This window comes from Peromyscus californicus, unplaced genomic scaffold (assembly GCF_007827085.1).
Source record: "Peromyscus californicus insignis strain IS unplaced genomic scaffold, ASM782708v3 Scaffold_20__1_contigs__length_68692818, whole genome shotgun sequence".
Classification (NCBI taxonomy): Eukaryota; Metazoa; Chordata; class Mammalia; order Rodentia; family Cricetidae; genus Peromyscus; species Peromyscus californicus.
In genome coordinates, this window is record NW_026294503.1 from 38,512,635 (window position 1) to 38,528,354 (window position 15,720).

General features: G+C 49.6%; 1 protein-coding gene across 5 annotated transcripts in view; it reads right to left on the reverse strand.

Annotated features, from left to right (window-relative positions):
* Ago2 (argonaute RISC catalytic component 2) overlaps positions 1–15,720 on the reverse strand; it is a 91,503-nt gene that overhangs the window by 32,580 nt on the left and 43,203 nt on the right. For all 5 annotated transcript variants that reach the window (XR_008220532.1, XR_008220531.1, XR_008220530.1 and 2 more), the window contains exons 3-10: positions 14,449–14,569; positions 9,764–9,945; positions 7,633–7,769; positions 6,101–6,235; positions 5,514–5,601; positions 3,558–3,705; positions 1,945–2,064; positions 1,672–1,794 (exon numbers count right to left, since the gene is read on the reverse strand). Coding sequence is in view for 1 of the 5 variants with exons in the window: in XM_052747957.1 (XP_052603917.1) it covers positions 1,672–1,794; positions 1,945–2,064; positions 3,558–3,705; positions 5,514–5,601; positions 6,101–6,235; positions 7,633–7,769; positions 9,764–9,945; positions 14,449–14,569 (1,054 nt within the window). In the remaining 4 variants the exon portion in view is untranslated. The remainder of the gene's footprint in view (positions 1–1,671; positions 1,795–1,944; positions 2,065–3,557; positions 3,706–5,513; positions 5,602–6,100; positions 6,236–7,632; positions 7,770–9,763; positions 9,946–14,448; positions 14,570–15,720) is intronic.

Consider the following 15,720-nt stretch of genomic DNA (forward strand, 5'->3'; position numbering starts at 1 on the left):
GCAAGGCCAGCAATCTGGATACCAGGGAAGTTGCTGAGGCCATGGCAAGACTCACCTCTGATGATCCTTGTACAGAAGCTCGCTGAAAGAATATTAAGAAGAACACGTCGAATGGTTGGACTGATTATTGCAGTTATTATGGGAACTATTGCAGACTGCTACTGCTGCAACAGCCGGAGTGGCGCTTCATAAAGAAATTCAAACTGCTGAGTTCGTTAGAGACTGGCATAAGCATTCTACAGAACTTTGGACTGAACAAAATAAAATAATGAGATAGTTAATGAGTTAGCTGATTTGAGACGAGCTGTTAAATTGTTGGGAGATCAGTTAGAAATATTGAAGGAGCAAATAAAATTAAAATGGGATTGGAATGTTACGTCTTATTGTATTACACCTTTAAAGTTTAATGAAATCAATTATGATTGGGGAAAAGTTAAAATGCATTTGAGGGGTCACCCTGATTCTTCTCAAATGATTTATAATTTACAGTAAGGAATTAAGGGAACTTTTACAAAAAAAAAAGTGACCTGATACGACAGGAATGGATGTTACGGAAAGCCTTGCAGATACTATAGCCTCATTCAACCCTGTGAATCAATCACTTTAATAGATTTCTTGTTTTAGCAAGTGTTACTCTTGTGCTAGCTATAGTAACCTTATTGGCTTTAAAATGTGTTTTGGCTTACTTACATGAGATTGTAAAATAGACAGAGAAAAGGCTGAATTTACTATAAAGCTACATAATCTCCAAAATAATTGATTGTTGCATATGAAAAAGGGGGATATGTTGGGAGAATTCCCACAGAGGTATACCTGGTTTGACTCTGGAGTGTTAGTACCTAGCTTTGATCTGCCTTCTATGATTGTTACCTCCTGTCTCCTGTACCTTCTGTTTGGGGTCTTATCTGAGAGTTTCTTAGGGGTTCAAAGCCTATGAAAACTTAGTTTAGAACAACCCAGAACACTGTGGTATTCCTTTACTGAGAATTTGCATTTGGCATTGTCCCTTTGGGGGGCTTAAGAGGTTTTGGTATATGGAATTGACTTGCTAAAGGTGTGAATTGTATACCAATGAAAAAGCCCTTTGCTAAGTGACTGAGGTTCAGTCCAGAGAGAGGAATCCACCCTGCAGCTGGAAAAGGCTAAGAATCATCCTTGAGGTGCCTCTGTGTCTTGTGTCCACCGACCTGCATGAACACCCACACCCGATATACAACAGGACCCATGTGAACACCCCTATACCCGATATACAGCATAAATGGATGAGGTTGAGTGGAGTCAGATGAATGGATGGTTAGATGAAGAGATGGAAGTGAGTAGAGTCAGACACCATCTGAAAAACTCTTTAAGAAGGTGGAGTTTTCATGAGATAAGACAGACTTTTAGAAACACTAAAAGCAATGTGCAAATCTGTTAAAAGGATACAAACAATGAGAGTCTTTGTCATGCATGGGCCCAATGGGTGCAGTTGAGAGCAACCACCTGTAGTGCCCAGTGTTTACCCCACAAGGAAGGGTGGTTACAAACCTGAGAACACACATGGCTCTCCTCCCTGCCCTGCACACCCGCCCGCATACTTGTGCACGCGTGCGAGCGCGCGCACGCACACACACACACGCACACGCGCACGCACTCACGCACGCATGCACCATGCCACCCATCTGTACCTACCCTGCCCCCATAGAGGATGGAGGGTGGCTGCAGAACCCGCCCTGTCACATCTGTCATCTCGTCTTTGACCATGATTCCAAACTCACGAACATATGGGTCTGTATTGAAACTTGCACTTCGCATCTTGAGGAAGGAAAACAGAGGAAGACAAGTCAGTGGGGGCCTGTCTGCTCCTTCCAGGGGCCATCTCGGCTCACAGCACAGGAATGTGTGTTGAGGGGTGCCCTTGCCATGGTGCCCTATCCTGGAGGAAGCTGAGAACCCAGTGCTCACCAATTTGCTGATCTCCTCTTGACGATCCGGTGCCGACCTGGCTGTTGCTCTGATCATGGTTGAGGTCTGATTGTCTGTTAGCTTTTTAATACATCTCTGTCCAGCTACTATGTTACAGACCTACAAAGAAGACCCATACATGTCAACACATGAGCTGTGGTAGGGAGAGTTTTCAGGGGCTCAGTATCCAAGCCAGAGTCCTGGCCAGTGGTAGGGCTGCTCCATAGCCTACCACTCACAACAGAACTTCTGAGTAAACCTGGCCTGACAGACCTGTGTCCTTCAGCTTTGGTGGCACTGCTGGTCACAGAGGCCGGGGACACTGGTGCCAATCTAGAGTTCTGGATTTGAGCTGGGCAAAGAGAGGGGTTCACGCTCACATCGTTCTGCTGGCTAATTTGATGTCAATTTGACACAAGCTATAGGCATCTGATAGGAGGGAACCTCAACTGAGAAACTGCTTCCCTAAGATGGGGTTGTAGCCTATACCCCACCCCCATCCCCAAAAGTAACAGCCTAGACAGGAAACCATCGAAGAGAACTCTTAACAATCATGCTAAGGATGCTGAAGTGCAGCTCTCCACACCTGAGGGCTTCTGGCAGGGTGCAGGTAGGGAAGGACTCAAGTTTTCTCTAGGGGCTGGCCATGGGGAGTTTGACCACAAGGAGACAGGCAACACAAATTGGACTGGTATTTTGTTTTTTCCTTTTCTTTGGGGGAGGGGCACAAGGGTGAGAGGCAGATCTGGGAAGACCAGGAAGTGAATGTGATCTGGGCACATGATATGAAATTCCCAAATAATTAATAAAAATATTATTGGGGGGGAGGATTGGGTCGTAGGGGTATTTTCTTAATTAGTGATTGATGCGGGAGGGTCCAGCCTATTGTGGTTGATGTCACCCTGGGCTGGTGGTCCTGGGCTCCATAAGAAAGCATGCTGAACAAGCCATAGGGAACAAGCCAGTTAGCAGCACACCTCCATGGCCTCTGTCTCAGCTCCTACCTCTAGATTTCTGCCCAGATTGAGAGTCTGCCCCGACTTTCTTAGCTGATTAACAGTGATGTGGAAGAGTGTGTGAAATAAACCCCTTCCTCCCCAAGTTGCTCTTGGTCATGGTGTTTCATAACAGCAACAGAAAGCCTAAGGAAGACACCCATCATCCCAGGGCTCACAAGGCTGAGGCAGGTGGGATCTCTGAGGTGGGGGCTAGCCTGATCTACATTGAGAATTCCAGGCCAGCCAGGGCTACAGAGTGAGAGCCTAAGAAAGGGGGCTGGTGGGAGGTGGTGGCGCATGCATTTAATCCCAGCACTCGGGAGGCAGAGCCAGGCGGATCTCTGTGAGTGCGAGGCCAGCCTGGGCTACAGAGCGAGATCCAGGACAGGTACCACAGAGAAACTCTGTCTCGAAATAAACCAAAAGAAAAAAAAAGAAAGGGCTGGGGTGGGGTGGTGGGGATTCCCACCAAGCCGCTGATCTTACGGTATTCTGGGGGGAGGGGCACACAAAAGGGACAAATGTCAACAATTTCATGACCTGGCTGAGTCCCACAGCACCAGTGAGGCTGGGCTGGGCCTTCTCCCCAGCTGAGGGTGTAGTGCAGACACTTGCCTCCAACGGAAGGTAGGTGTGTTTCTGCTCTTGTCCAACTTGTAAACACGGGAGGTGGGGGTAGCGCAGAACCAGCTTGTGCCTGTCCTTGAAGTACTGGGCCACTGTGCATTCCACTGTCTGCCCACTCTCCTGCTGCAGCGGGAACCTGCGGAAAGACTTAACTCAGGCAAGAACTTCCCAGTCTCCCTGGACCCTGGAGCTCCAACACACCTCCCCAGGACCAAGTCCCGCAACTCTCAGGCTGCCCATGCCTGTTGGGAAACAGCAACCAGCCACACAGCTAAGAAACACACCAATCACAGTTTCTACTAAACAGTTCAGGACACAGGAACATGAATCCAGAAAGTCTCTTTCCCAGCAGACCGTGGTGACTCTAAGTAACTCCTACACCCAAAAGCTCCCAATGGCTAGAAGAAATTGGAACCTTCCATGATAAGAGAACAGGTGGTCTCAGATCTAGGGCCTCCCTGCAGGACTGAGGCAAGAGGAGGTGACCAAGACATAAATAGGGGAGGTGAGCTATGAGTCACATGATGGGGGATAACAGCTCCCAGGTGGGACAGGCCACGTGGCCCAGCCTTCCTGAGCTGACTCTTCCGTGGTAATCTGTCACCTCTTGTCCAATGGGCAGGTGACAGGACACAGATCTAGTCCATCAGACCCTGCTGTTCCATGAGGACCGGGTACCCTAGCAACAGTCTGTTTTCTGGGAATGAACCAAGCCAACAAGTTCTCACTAGGAGCAACAGACCCAGAGCAGGGTACGGTCTCTAAACTTGCCACTTTTCTCCTAAACACAGTCAACTGTATGCGTGCCACCAGGCAAACGACAGCATGACTGGACATTAGTTGAGAGATACTGTGTCAGCCCTTGCCACTGCCTCAGCCAGCAGAGCTAGTCAGCTGTGCCATGGGTCAGAATGGTGCCCACAGGTGTCCCTGGCTCCTCCAAGACCTAAGGTCACATCCTCCACTCCCCTGCGTATATGGGATTTCTGTGTTGGAATTCATATGCTTGTTTTTAAAAGATTTATTTATTCATTTTTATGTATATGTCTGCACACCAGAATAGGGTATGTGCTCCCATGGGACCACAATTAGAGATAATTGTGAGCTGCCACGTGGTGTTAGGAATTGAACCCAGGACCCCTGGAAGAACAGCCAGTATTCTTAACCACTGATCCATCCCTCTACGCTCCCCGCCCCCCAATTTTTTCCCCTAAATTATTTTGCTGGCCATGTGGCACGTGCCTTAAATTCTAGCACCCAGTAAGCAGAGCCATCTTCGTGAGTGGCTCCAAGCCAGTCTGGTGTATGCATTGAATCCCTGCCTAAAACAAAACAAAACAAAACAAAACAGGAGCTGGAGAGATATCTCATAGGTCAAGAGCACTGGCTGCTCCTGCAGAGGACCCAGGTTTGATTCCTAGCACCCATATAGTGGCTCGTAGTTACCTATAACTTCTGTTCCAGGGTATCTGATGCCTCCTCTGATCCCCATGGGGACCAGGTGCACACACAGTGAACAGACATACATGCAGACAAACCATTCATACAATAAAAATGAAGATATAAATTTAAAAACACAAACAAAAAATCCCAACTTATTATATTTTAAACTGTGTGTGTGTGCGTGTGGATTTGTGCATGTGGGGATGTTGGTACCAGGGCAGTACCAGAGGGTACTGCAGCTGGAGCTACACGTGGTTCTGAGCTGCCCTACATGGGTGCTGGGAACTGAACTCGGGTTCTCTGAAAGAGCAAGACATGCTCTTAACTACTGAGGCATTTTTCTAGCCCCTGGGGTTCACTTTGTAGAGTGAAGAGTAAGTAAATGAGCCACAAAAGTAGCTACTAGCATTTTAGGAGCACAGATAAATCCTTGCAGGACAGTCCTATGACTTCCAGTGTGCCTGAGTTTGGAAGGAGGGACGGCCATTTCAGCTGCCTTACGTTTGGTGACTGGCCGGCCGACGGGTCACATTGCAGACACGGTACTTCCTCTTCATCTGACCACAGTGCGTTATCTCCACCTTTAGACCTAGTGACAGACAGCAGGAGTCAGAGCTACTCTTGTCTTGCATCTACAGTTCAAGCCCCACTCTGGAATTTTCACACATGGCAGCTTTGGCCACATCTGAAGCTATGGGGTTCTAGAGCTGAGGAGTAAGAAATACGGCTATCCTCAGGATGCCATGGCTGGATCCATCTTGTCCAGAGATGCCTTCTGCCAGCAAAATTCAGCATAGTAAGACTTGGGTGTCACCACTACCCATCTTTAACGGTGATTCTAGTTCAAACATTTGTGGCTCAGACAGATATCCCAGCTGCTCCCACCCGCGTGGTTGTGCTCATTCGAGTCATGGGCCCCTCTGTGCACGAGTTCCAACTATCTATCTCAGAGTCAGTGTGCCTTGTGGCTCACTCTTCCCACAGCCCCCGCCTCCCTCATCAGAGTGGAACAAGAACCCCATCCATGCATAGGCAGGGACCTCAGAGGGGGCCCTCACCCCGAGCCTGTCTGCTGAGTGGTTCCTTACCTTTAATTTCTTTGGTAAACTTCACCCTTTGGGAATCTGTCAGAGGTTTTTGTTGTTCTTCAATACTTTTAAAATCCAAAACTTCACAAACAAACTCGATCACTGGCTGTGCCTTGTAAAATGCTGTTGCCGATACTGTGTACAGGAAAAGCAAGAGACAGACAAGAACGTTTGATGGAGGCATCTAGAATAACACATGTGTCTAATTAGTTGCAGCTCATGAGGCCTGGCCTTAGTTTCTCCTCTATGGCCTTGTGATGACTCCCCTTGGCCCTTTGTGATGAGAAAACCAATGTCCACTATGCCCAGAGCTCCACACCCCAAGGTAGGGACTGACCAAGGAGAGTCCGTGCTTGTCTCTAGCCACAGGCAACGGTAAGAGATTGGCTGAGTCTGAAGAAGTCATCCAAAGAATTACTGCGGTCTTGAACAAGTCTACCCTGACAGAGGACAGCCAGGAAGCTTTTCCGGCCTCCTGCAAGAGGCATTTCTGAGGTTTTCCATTCACGCTATTCATTTGCAATCAGTGTGCCCCTGAGCAAGATGTGACCTGGGGCCTTCCTGGAGCTACTGCCAGAACTTATCCCCTATGCGAGGAGGCAGCATCCCTCCTGTTTATAGGTCTCTGGCAGACGGAAGCGGGATCAAGCACAAAGCATGACTCAGACTCTCCTGAAGCAGGGGGGAAGCACGGGAGCTACAATGTCCCCCCCCCAAAAGCTCTTGTGGACCCCATCACTGAAAGGTAACTGGATCGTGGGGCCTCTGAACCAACCAATGGATTGATGGACTCACAATCGGATGGCATTTCTGGGAGGCTGTAAAACCTCAGCTGGAGGTCCTGACTGGAGAAGCAGACTGCTGGGGGTGCGCCTTCAGGAATGCACTCATCCCTGGCCCTTTCCTATCCACCTCCTTCCCAGCCACCGTGAACTGAGACAGATGAGCAGCTACGCTGGGTCACACTCTGCAGTGGTGTTCGGCTTCAGAATGACAACACCAGCTTACTGTGGACTGAGTCCTCTGAAACCTTGAGCCAATCTTTACTACTTTAAATGGTTTCTTCCAGGTACCTGTCACAGCAGTGACAGTTCTAATACACCGCCAAAGCTGGAGGACCAACGGACAGTGGCCATCCATTGGCACCTAATGGTACCCTTCTCAGTATAAACGACAACTTGAGTAATCAGGAAACATGGAGAGAAAGTGAGGGGCATGGCCCCAGCCCCACGCCTGGGGTGTTCTAGTAGTGCAAAGGGCCTGGCAGAGGCAGCTCCCCAGGCTGGCTCAAGGGTCCCTGGGAATGGAATACTCCAAGGGCTCTGATGCCCAACTATGAACCACCTCAGATATCAAAGAGATGATTGACACAGGCTGGTCACACACCAACATCTCTGGCTTCACCGGAGGCTAGAGATGGTCATGAGAAGCCTTCCTAAGGTCTGGCCTCCTCTGCATGCTTTCATGTCTCCACCCCATGTAATGGAGGCTGTGTGGGCCCCGTTGACCCTGCAGTGAAGCCCTGGGCTTACCATCAATGTTCAGCATCATTTTCCAGAGAGAAGGTCGGACGGACTGGTGGAAGCCAAACCACACTTCTCGGCCCCCACCCAGGGGGTTAGAACAGCCTTCAGACGCAGTGAAGAAGGAACGGCCAACTGGGGTGTACCTGCCAGGGAGACAAGCCCTCTCCTAATCAGATGGCATCAGTCAGGAAGCGCCGGGCTGACTCCCTGCCTCTCCTCCAGTCATCCCTGCAGGCACACCTACACTCAGAGACCACTCATGCTCAATATAGAGAGTTGTAGTCTGCATTCACGCAGCATAAGCAGTAGCCTTGTAGACTTAGACCGTCAGATGTTTAAACACATTAGCTGATGGAGGTGCAAGGGGACCCCTCTCAAGGATCAGTGTCAGTGTGAGACAAGACCCACCGTGGTTCTAGCTCAGACTCACTGTTCCACACTTCGAGGGTACCTTCCTTATGAATCTCTCCAAAGGACAAGAGTTAATCTGGGAACAGGCTCTGCCTACAGACACGGCCTTAAGACTCACGCAGAACGCAGGCTCTAGCTGGTATTTCCATTCTCTTTCCTCCTCCTTATTTTCATCTTACACTGCACGTAGCTGGGCAGATCCTTTCGAGTCTTCCTAGTCCAGGGCTGTGCTACGGATGCAGGAGCAGCTTAACACTAACACGGGTGGAAACCCAACAGCCACCAGGCAGAGGCAGCTGGAGCAGGTCAGCCCTAAGTCCCAGAGCTGCCACCTCCCTGTGTGGCTGTGGACCGCATGGAGCCGTCGAAGCTGGCACCCGTCCCCTGCTCATCATAGCTCCTTTCAATGACAGGCAGGAAGGAGGCTGTGGAGAGCTCACTGCTTCTGGAGCCTGCAGGCCAGTTACGCACGCAGACCTGAGCTAGAGCCCACCCACCTGCTGTGGACACTCTCTCTAGTGTCCCCTACAGACTACTAGACACGTGACACGTGCCACCACTCAGGATGCCAAAGGGAAGAGACGGTGTTGGGCTGCGGTACAGGTGGCGCTGTTTGTTAATGAAGTTATGGCGCATGCCCATCTCCCATCTCCCTTTCTGACTGTGCTTATTAATCCTGTGCGTGCTGACAGTCTCCTGACTGTAAAAATCAGTGTAGACTATCCAAAAGAATTCAGAAGAAAGGACCCGTAGGAATTCCTGCCACTCAATGTGGCCGGTGAGAAGGCTCAGAGGGTAAGGGTGTTTGTCGCCAAGCCTGATGACCTGAGTTCCATCCCAAGGACTCACACGGTAGGAAAAGGGAACTGACTCCTACCAAGTTGTCCTCTGACCTCCACACACTGGTGATATCACACACACACACAAAAATAAATACTAGTTTGTTTTTAAACCAGATATGATATTTTGGTAATCACCATTCCAGGCTACTTCTGTGCCTACCTGCCTCCCTTCCATCAACAGTTCTTAGGAATGGCAGGCAGGACAGACCTCTGCCAAGAGTGACATCTGGCCCTGGGAGGTAGTCTCCTCTAGGCCTAAAGTGTGTAGCTAGGGAGCCAAAGGAAGACCCAATCTTCTCCAGAGCACAGAGGGGTCAGTCCCAGGGCTCAACACTGAGCTTGCTTTCTGCTGCTTACTTCTGACCTCCCAGCTCCATTCCCACTGTTCTAAGGTGCTACTGTGTGCTTTGTGTGAGAGCCAAGTTTGGATGTGGCTCCCTGGCCTTGGTCCCATGTGCCAGTCAGTGCAACACTGTCTGGCCACTGGGAAAATGGCAAGCCACAGAAATGATCCCCACCCCCTGCTAGGTGTGGCAAAGGGTGATCCTCTAATGAAATAGGATGATGCCTCTGTTGCTGGCCGCGGTTATAAAAGCTGCAGAGGAGTCTCCCAAGGATGGCCGTCCAGGTGCTGCTCTGGACTCTGCACAGGGCTTGGTGAGCTCAAAGCCAGGGAGGTGAACCTTGTGCCCTCAGGCAAGGTCACTGGTGATGACTCTAACACTACCCTCTTCCATCTCAGACTGTTTGCCCCAGAGATCACATGTCTGGCCATCACCACTGGCTCCACTGGCTCCTCCCTTGCTTGGTTAAGATCTCAATCTTTCTGAGAACACTGAGCTTCAGCTCATGGCCCTTTCTCCCCTCCCAGCTGATGTCCTCACCTCATGGATGGCAAGTGCCTCATGACAACGTCCAGGGCCTGGATCGTCTCAAAAGGGACGCTGGGCAGCCGCCCCGAAAGTGCATCGTGTAATGCCTGCAAGCTCACGCACGACACCCACTTGATGGACACCTTGAAGATACGATCTTTGCCTTCTCCGGGCAGTGTGACCTCCAGTTCCACCTGCCAGACCAAAGCACAAAGGTCATTTCCGCCCAAAACACATGAGAAATTCAATTTTTAACTTTATTTTTTTGAGTAGGTGCACATTTGTTAAAAGTGAATGTGCTTCCTCAACTGCTTTCCACTTTTTACCAACTGAGTGGTAAAAATTTTATTCACTTTTAACAAATGTGCAATCACGCAGCTGTGTGAGGCCAGTGGCCAGCATACTGGACAGTGGTCAAAAACGCGTTCAGATCAACCCTCAGCACATAGGACACTTGCGACGCCCCCAACATGGCCACTTTTCTCCTGTAACACTTGTTCAATCTACTCGAAACTTAATGTCCACTATGGGATCACCACTGTGATCCATGCCTACTGCAGTGCATTGTGACTGTGGTCCACAAACCACTCAGGGAAGGAGCAAAGTGGCTTTGTTATCTGTTATTGACATGTCCCGTGTTCTTGGAATGCTTTATCCTTTAGTACCGACACTTCCAGCAAGGAGACCGGTTCACCACATCTTCTATGCATCACCAGACACTGGGCTGGCAAACAGCCCAAGGCCCTGGGGCCAGGAAAGGGCAGAGAGGGGACTGGGCTTTGGGCTGGCCTACTGCCACTACTCAGAGGGAAACACAACCCAGATGTGTGCTCAGAAGTATGGCTGGTACATCACACGGTACCAACCTGGGTAGGGAAGACGGCAAGCTGGTTATAGACCCAACCTCTGAAAACACTGATATTTACTGAGCCATGCAGCTCTTGTTTGGACATCCTTGCAAGCAGGAAGGAGTCAAATTGAGAACAAAAAGAAGTGCATTTTGGTACAGCACACCACTAAGAAACAAAGAGGGGAGAGGGCTGCACCCTGACACAAAGAAACAGTGTTTGGGGAGGTTGTGAACACACAGAAGCAGCTGTGTCTTAAGGTTTCCCTGTCCTCAGCTGCAGGGCCACCTACCCCCAGCCCCATAGAAGGAGTGACAGCACCAGCAGGTGTCTGGTGTCACAACCACTGTGCTGGCCAGGCTGCAGGGACAGCTGCAGGGCTTGGTGCCATGCATCCTTTCCTGATGAGGACGTGCAGGTCATATCCTGTTTCGATGTGCCCAGGGAGCTGCCGTCTAAAGGCTTTCTGGGAAAGCCTGTGCTGGGTAGGTTTTTTTGGTCTTGTTTTTGGTCAATTTGACACAAACAGAATCACCTGGGAATAGGGAACCTCAGTTGAGGAACTGCCTTTAACAGATAGGCCTGTGAGCATTTTCTTCATGTAGGAGGGCCCCGCCCACTTTGAGTGGAGCTGCCCCTGGGCATGTAGTCCTGGGTTGTATAAAAAAAAACCAAGCTGAGCACGCCAGTGATTCATGTTCTCTCATGGTGTCAACTTCAGTCTCTGCTTCCAAGCTCCTGCCTTGGCTATTCTCAACAATGTTTGAGAGACAAGGCTCCTGCCTTGGCTTCTCTCAATAATATTTGAACTTTAAGTCAAATAACTCCCTCCCCCAAGTTCCTTTTGTTTTTATCGCAGCAACAGAAATTGAACAAGAATAGAAACTGGTGTCAGGCCAGGAGGTGGTAGTGAATGCCTTTAATCCCAGCACTTGGGAGACAGAGTTAGGCAGATCTCTGTGAGTTTGAGGCCAGCCTGGTCTGTAGAGCAAGTTCCAGGACAGTTAAGGCTATACAGAGAAAGCCTGCCTCGAAAAACCAAAAAGAAAAAGAAACTGGTATCAGAAGTGGGGTGTTGCTGGGATAGACCTGACCATGCTGTTCTTTTGGAAGGTGGTTGGAAGTGCTCAGAGCCTAGTGAGCTGCTGTTATGGGAACTTGGAAGCTAAGAATGTTGAAAGTAGTGCAGACAAGGGAAGCCTGCCTTAGGAAGCTTCAGGGAGAAACAAAGACTATCAAAGCCATCGGTGTGACGTATATGAATTAAGAATCTGTGTTAGTGAAACTTTTTGTGCTTTATTGAAACAATTGATGCTAGTCAGCTGGGGCTGAAGAACCAGCTGTGGTTAGCAGGGAGATTTTCTTGATTAATGATTGATATGGGAGGGTTCAACACACTGTGGACAGTGTCACAATAAGTAGGTAGTCATGGGTTGTATAAGAAAATGAGTTGCCGGGTGGTGGCGGTGCATGCCTTTTATCCCAGGACTTGGGAGGCAGAGGCAGGCAGATCTCAGTGAGTTAGAGGCCAGCCTGTGCTACAAAGCAAGTTCCAGAACATCCAGGACTGTTACACAGAGAAACCCGATATTGGAAAACCAAAAAAAAGAAAAAAGAAAAAAAAAGTAAGTTGAGCGAGCCATGGGGAGCAAGTCAGTAGGCATGATTTTTCCATGGTCTCTGCTTCAGTTTGTGTCTCTGTTCCTGCTTTTCATTCTTCCCCTGCCCTTCCTGGTGATGGATTATGATCAGGACATGTGAACCAAGTAAACCCTTCCCCCTCCAAGTTTTCTTGGTCATGGTGTTTATCAGCAGCAACAGAAAGTCAACCAGAACAGTGGTCCTTCAAAACTGGATCTCAGCTATAACTTCCATCTAGGAAGGGGACACTCAACTCGCCCCGGCCCAGGAGGTAGCAGTCAGAAGCTATACACATGGAGGCAGCCGGCAAAAGAAGTCATTGGCTGGACACAGAGCCAATGTAAACAGAGATGAGGACTTCACTCCCAAAGTTAGAGCAACCGCTATGTAACTTCTCAGTTCTGTCCCATCTCAAAGTGAGCCCACAGGTTTGGTGGACACAAGTGTTCTCAGCCCCGAGGAGTTGCTTTCATGACATGGGCTGCCAGTGAGGTGAACACCAATGGAGGAGTGAGAAGATATCTGGAGAGGGCTGCTCATCGGGCAGGTGATGTGATGTGGACACTGGTATGTACCCACACCAGGCATTACGTCCCCACTGAGCCACTAAGTGGACGCTGAGCTAATGGACAAGGAGAGTCCTTTCTTCCTACAGATGACAAAAAAAAGAAAAAGGCCACAAAGACAAAGCTTTGTTGGTAGAAAAAGAGAGGAAAACTAGTTTTCATTGGCCCCTGTGCTAGCTGAAAGGCTCCCAAGCTCTCTGGGACTCCAGGCTAGTGCAAACAGACAAGAACTGTATCCACCATCCCTGCCCGGTGCTCATATGTCTTGGGCAGTGGGCTGGAGCTCTTCAAACCTTGCTACTTGCACTACGCTGTGGGACCAGAGGAGCACACAGAGCCCGCAGACCCGTAATGAAAGCCCACACTGCGTCTGAGCCCCCGAGATGCACCACACACACACACACACACACACACACACACACACACACACACACACACACACACACACACACGGGAAGTGGGGCAGCCTACCCCGGCTGTTCCAGTCTGCACTGGAGAAGTAGTTGGCTTGGCAGGGGAAGCAGCCTTTCCTATTACTAGGAAAGGCGTACCCACTCCTATTTCCACCGCAGCCTGGGCTGGTAATGCCTGTGACTGTGCGTCTACATCTGAGCAGTGGAGACACCCCACCCCTCCTTCAGGAGGGCTCTCCTCAGGCTCCTCCTAGCGTCTAATTATAAATTTGTACCAACAAAACTGTGAATAAACTCCTTATGCTTTTCTTTCTTATAGAGCTTTCAACAAAAACAAATGTGCAAATTAAACACAAAAAACCTTAAGATCAATAAATCTCAAATTCACAGCATGTTAATTTGCCAGGGAGAGCCTGCTCAGCTCATTCACACTCAGTCCTGGGATTCCCTCCAACTCAGAACCCTACGCCCATCATCCTACCCTGGAGTGGCAGCGACAACCCACGTGCCACTGGTGACTGGGAAAAGCGAGATCAGAACATGACACACAGAGCTGTGTAGTCATTGGCCCTCTCCCTGCCCTCACATAGCACCTTCCTGTCGGTGTGGTGACACAGAGCAGAAGCCACCAGGTACGGAGACTGCCTGGCCCCACTGGGGATACAGACAGGCACAGAAGAGCCAAGGAACTTGGTCACTTAGCAACACAACCATTTTCAGACCTGCAGAAAATGTGCCTGTTCCTTCATACTCAGATGTATCAGAGTCTGGGTAGAAGCTTTATTACTTTTTAAATAAAGCCAAGATAAAGATAAAAATAATAAGGGAAGGTAACCATTTTCTATGGCCACCTCACCAGCTTGACTCACCCCTCCTCCTCCTCCTCCCTGCAGAGGAGGCCGCTGCAGCACATTGCCAGTAAGACACATACACACACACACACACACACACACATACACACACACACACACACACACACACACACACACACACACACACACACACACGTGCGAGGTGGGGGGGGCTGTGTCTAGTGGTCTGTGGGTTGCACTTAATCAGCCTCATTCCTCAGCACACACCATACACCTCATAACCAAGCCCCCCACCCAGCAGCTGCCTTGCCTCCCAGATAAAGCGATTTTGTACATCATCAGAGAAATAAGGAACCTTGGAACATGTCTGAACCTCATTGCACTAGTTGGACTGGACCCCAGCACTTGCGGCCTCACCTTGTCCCTGCCGATTGGAAGGGGCATGGCAGTGTACAGATTCTTCCTTCCATCAAACACTGGCTTCCGGTCCCCGAAGATCTGGGTCTTAAAGTGCTGGACCATGTGCTCCACTATTTCCCTGAAACAGACAGAGAATTCAGGAAAATGTCAATGAAGTCGAGGAGGCGGCACAGGGGCTGAATCTGTCTGATACAAACTAGTTTGAAGCCACTTTAGGAGACTAGGGCTTCTGCTGCCATGTGGCTTTCCATCCTGCGGGGGAGGGGGGGGGAATCAGCCAAGAACCTAAAGTGGGCTTACCTCATTTTCCTGGTCACACAAGTGAGTTACACAGGACAGATGTGGATGCTACTGTAACCTCAGAGTACCAGGTACACTGAAGGGTAGCCATTGGAATTTCTGTCCTAAAGTTGTAGACTGGACACCCATACCTCTATTGGGAGGCTGAGTGTCCGCCATAGTCCATAGACTACATTTTCTGGTACACAACAAGGCACCACACTTGTAGCAGTCACTGGCGTTAAGTACAACCCAACATCTCACCAAATGAAACCCCTCACTTACCCTTCCCCAAGTCAAGCAGAGACATCTAGGAGGAAGCCCTGGGCTGAACACCAGGCACACACTAGGTTCCTGACCTCACCGAGCTGTTAAGGTGAACACAAGGATACCAGCAGCCAGCCACTGGGCCTTCTCCTTGCGGATGGGGAAGAACCCACTCCACCTCTTGAGAACATACAGGTCACACTACCATTGGTGTTTCATATGCAGGGACACCGAGGCAGAGCCACAGAGAGCAAGGAGCAGTGGTAAGAGCCACCAAGGCCTCTCTCTCCTGCATCCTACTGCCTAAACCCCAGGATCTGCTGGGCAGTAACCGTGCTGGCTGTTGACTTCTGTTATAGTTCTGGAAGGTTCTTAAAAAACAAGCAAACAAACCAACACAAACCCGCATACTTTGGTTCATTTCTAATTATGCAGGTTTTATGTGACTGCATCCTTACTGTGACAAACAGCTAAGTCTGCTCAGCCTGCTGCCCAGCCCAGCCTTCCCAGGAGGAGCCTGGCTATGAACAATCCAAGCTTTTACACAAACACAGACCCATCAACATTTTAAAAATTGTTCTTGTATTTTATCTTGGTTTTTTTTTTTTGATACAAAGATTTCTGTTTTATTTTGAATTACATGTATTGCGTGTGGGTGTGTGTATGGAAGTGCAGCGCCCACGGAGGCCAGAGAATTCCCTGGAGCTGGAGCTACAGGTAGTT